Consider the following 4,212-nt stretch of genomic DNA (forward strand, 5'->3'; position numbering starts at 1 on the left):
AAATTTATGGTAAAACAATCCTTATAAAAAAAAGCTAACTATAATAATGGAACAAAGTTGTGTTTCTGAGCTCTTTTTCAAAACAAGTATATCAACAGTTCATAATGTTGATGGTTTTGGGCTAAAACTAACAGATATTATTTGTGCCACCTCGATCAAAGCATCCTGTATATTGTTCGTAATCCTGTTCAGTACTTCTAGATCCAGTTTATTACTTTGTAAATGGCATAACACAAGTTTTTCATGCAAAATTGAAGATTCGAATGGCCTATCATTGATTTAATGAAATTATGGACCACGATCGCATTTTTTGCAGAAATCTGATGAGATACCCCGCAAGTTACTGGCCCATGAAGCGTAGATGATCGTACAATGAGGAAACCTTGGAACTACTTCCGAAAATATGCACCGCTTCTACAATGGTCTGGCGACTATAACGTCGACAAGGCCATATCGGACTTGGTGGCCGGCATCACCGTCGGGCTCACTCTGATTCCCCAGTCTCTCGCTTACGCTTCCCTGGCAGGATTGGAGCCCCAGGTGAGCTGATATCGATAACTGTTTTAGGTCAAAAAGAGTTGGAAATGAGAGGGTGACAGCCAAATCAGCAGATCTGAGTGCCACTGAATTCCTTTTGTATTTCAGCACTACGGCAATGTGCTCAAATTTACATAGAGATTCTACGAAATTTACGTAGAGCAGAAATACCAAAAAAAAAAAGATTTTATTTTTACTATCAATGTCCACACACGACATTTTTTTAATACTTTTATGTTATGTGTTAAAAGAACTTTTGAATGCAGTTAAATCACTTTTTTCGCAAAAATATTGACCTCCCGAATTATGTATTTTTAATTTTTATATTGAACAAAAGCTTGGATTTCGTCCTTTAGTAAAAGTATTTGCGATAAATCTCAACTGGGTTAAACTTTGTTTGCTACTGCTGAGAATTAAATTTTTCTATTTAGAATTGGGAATCTTGATAAGTCTGAAATAATTTTTGTTCCTCACACCATTTACGGTAATTTTAGAAAGTTTGTCTCGACGACAAGCACCTGCCAATCTCATTATAGCATGACACAGATTAGTAAAAATTTGTCGTCAAGCAAAAATGTAGTTTTATTTTATTTCAAAGGGTATTATTCTTATCCAAATCAAGGCTAAAAATGTCTAAAATTCTTATGAGAAGAAATCATATACAGGGTGTTCCGAACTTTATCCATGAAAAATTTAGGAAGTAAAAATGGATATTATAAGTGTCCCTAAATATCTGCTGGACAAATGAAAACATTGAAACTGAATATAGTGCTCACAATATAGGAACAAAATGAGATTTATAGTATAAAAATTAAAAGTCTCTACTCAAGCCAGTTTTATTTTGAACGAAAAAATTATCTCTTGGTCTTTTTGTATAGCTTTTACCGTTTTGGTACAAATTAGCAATTTGTAAAGATAACGTGTAGATAAATGCAAAATGTATAAATGATTTTATAAAAAGTGCTCAAAATTACTATACTATGATGAAACACCATACAACTTTTTTGAAAAATGTACCTAACACCTTGTTTCTTAAAAACAGTATCTTCAAGAGCATTTGTTTATATGACATAACTAATATTCTCAAATTAGGTTAGGAAAAACACTTTTTCATTTTTGTTACGTTAATGTGAAACATCCTGTATATTTTTAAATTTATCGTCTTTACAAATTGCCAATTTGTATCAAAATGGTAAAAGCTAGGTATGCAAAAATTCGAGAGACCTCTTTCGTTCAAATTATAATCATTAATTCAAGAATGTCAAAAAAAAATTTGTTGAGTGGTGGTCATAATTTTTGAGAAAAATGTAACCAGCATACCTGATACCTATGCCACTGGTTGTAGTTGATACTTTTTCAAGCTGAATGCCATTTTATGTATTGCATTTAATGTATTATGTCCCGTTACCAAATAAACACAAAAACACTAATTCTTGTTATTTTGGCAACTTACTTGATGCCACACGACATTGGCATTGGATTGGAGTAGGCAATTTCCTAATTTCTAGATAATTCCGTCAAGATTAAGTTCCAAATTTTTTCTCCCATGACGTTTTTGTCAGAATTAATTTGGAAACGCTGTTTTATGTAAAATAAAAAAAGATGATGGTAGGTACTATGTAATAAAGTTACACTTGTACAAAAATAGGTTTAAAATGTTTAAAATCTGCTGTCCTTATAAAAAATATTATTCCTTGAGAATATATTTATTGATCGAGGTAGTTTTCTTAGCTGCATTTTTAATTTGATAGACATCAGTAGATAGCCTAGCATTGAGGTTTAAGGTTTACATGCTACAAAAGGCCTCTCTTGATCTATTTAAACTAAGAATAATGATGCATTTATCAATGTGACATACATATTTTAAAATAACTGTGCGATAATCATTATCATTAGGAACGAGTCTTTACTTTAATTACCTTCACATTCCGGAAGGTAAGCCTTAGAACCACGTGAAAATTATATGTACTTATTAATAAAAATTCCCTGTAATGACAAGTTTAGTGCTTGTTGATGTAATTTAAGCAGAAGAATAACATGCAAATAATAAATGTTTATTTTGAGTTAATTTACAAAAATACGAGTTGGAATGTTTCTGGAAAAACAGTTTAGTCTAGATAAGATATTAATATAAACATAAATATGTACAGGGTGCTTCAGTTTTAATCTGAAAAAAATATATAGTTACATTCAAATATACCCGAGAATATTTGACTTGGATTGATGAAACTTGGTTTAAAGATTCTAATTATAGGTAAAAAATCGTTTTTCGAATAAACTGAATTTTTTAATCTAACTTAAAATATATCCAGTGGTATAGAAATTTAAAGTTCTTAGTAATAGTATCACCCAGTATCTCTATCACTGGCTAACAGGTTTGTACACCTACTAATTCTGTGAATTTGTGACTTTAGTTAATTAAATCATTAGCCCAAGTTTCATCACTTTACGTCAAGCATGTTCAGATATATGTATATCATCAAATATGAATTTTCTTCAAACTTCAACTCTCTGTATCTCAGAATTGGTTGCGATTTCGCAGAAAGTTTATTATAAAGGCTGTCTCACAATCCACGCAAGAAGTAATTTTGATAGAAAACACAGGTTTTTCATTAAAAATTGTAAATTTTTAATTGAATCATAAAGGATACAGTATATGATTAAGTATGGAATAGCATATCGGATAAATGGTCTCCACGGGTTTACTGGCACATATGCACTGTTTTGTCGAAATTTTCCATAACATTTTCACATAAATGCGCCTGAATTTCGTTGATATATCGCTCGATTTCCTCCTTCAAGAAGTGGGTGGTCGTGGGCTTGTTGGCTTTGACTTCAAAAAACCCAAAAGAAAAAAATCCAACGGCGTTAAATCGCATGATATGGGCGGCTATTTCTGATCACATAAACGGGAAATTACACCACCAGGAAATGACTCATTCAGTAACTTAAATGTTTCTCTGGGTGTATGGCATGTAGCAGCGTCTTGTTGAAACCACATGACGTCTACATCCAGATTTTGCAATTTAGGCACAAAAACTGGATTATCATATCGCGATAGCGAGCACCATTAACTGTTATTGATTGACCATCCGCCTTTTCGAAGAAGAATGGTCACCAAACAGTGACACGTTGTGGATGCATTTGTTTCTCAACAATCAGTCACATCCGTTCAATGAACTCTCTTTGCTCTGCGTGATCAATAGGCTTCCGTTCATGAGTCAATTGAACTTTGCAAGCATGAGATGCAAATCTTTGTGAGAACACGCTGTAGAGAGCTTCTTGAAAAGTCCAGTTCTTCACCATGGAGTCGAATTGATGTTCCTGGACTCTCAGCAAAACTCTCACGAACTGCTTTTGTGTTGAATTTTTAAATTAATCTCTTCGCAGTTGATGACGTTAAATCACTATTCCGACCACATTTTGTACAAAAACTATAGCTGCCAAAATATTGCTGAACAACGAAATCGCGTTTTTTTTTTGGTATAGTCCTCCATTTTTAATAAACCTGAACCGTCAGCTGTCACACTGTCTTTTTTCTTCGTTAGCAACACTTTAACGTACAAAATGGCGCAAAATTCTTTGGGGTCAATTTTGGTACACCCGATAAATAGTTATTTTGTTACATATTGCAGATTATATGTAAGGCTGCTATTTTTTTTTTTTTTTTTGGGG

General features: G+C 32.8%; 1 protein-coding gene across 1 annotated transcript in view; it reads left to right on the forward strand.

Annotated features, from left to right (window-relative positions):
- Positions 1–321: 321 nt before the first annotated feature.
- LOC108910483 (sodium-independent sulfate anion transporter-like) overlaps positions 322–4,212 on the forward strand; it is a 15,746-nt gene continuing 11,855 nt past the window's right edge. The window contains exon 1 of the mRNA XM_018715088.1: positions 322–540. Within this exon, the coding sequence (XP_018570604.1) occupies positions 373–540 (168 nt within the window). The 5' untranslated portion in view covers positions 322–372. The remainder of the gene's footprint in view (positions 541–4,212) is intronic.

The sequence above is a fragment of the Anoplophora glabripennis genome, unplaced genomic scaffold (assembly GCF_000390285.2).
Source record: "Anoplophora glabripennis isolate ALB-LARVAE unplaced genomic scaffold, Agla_2.0 scaffold509, whole genome shotgun sequence".
Taxonomy (NCBI): Eukaryota; Metazoa; Arthropoda; class Insecta; order Coleoptera; family Cerambycidae; genus Anoplophora; species Anoplophora glabripennis.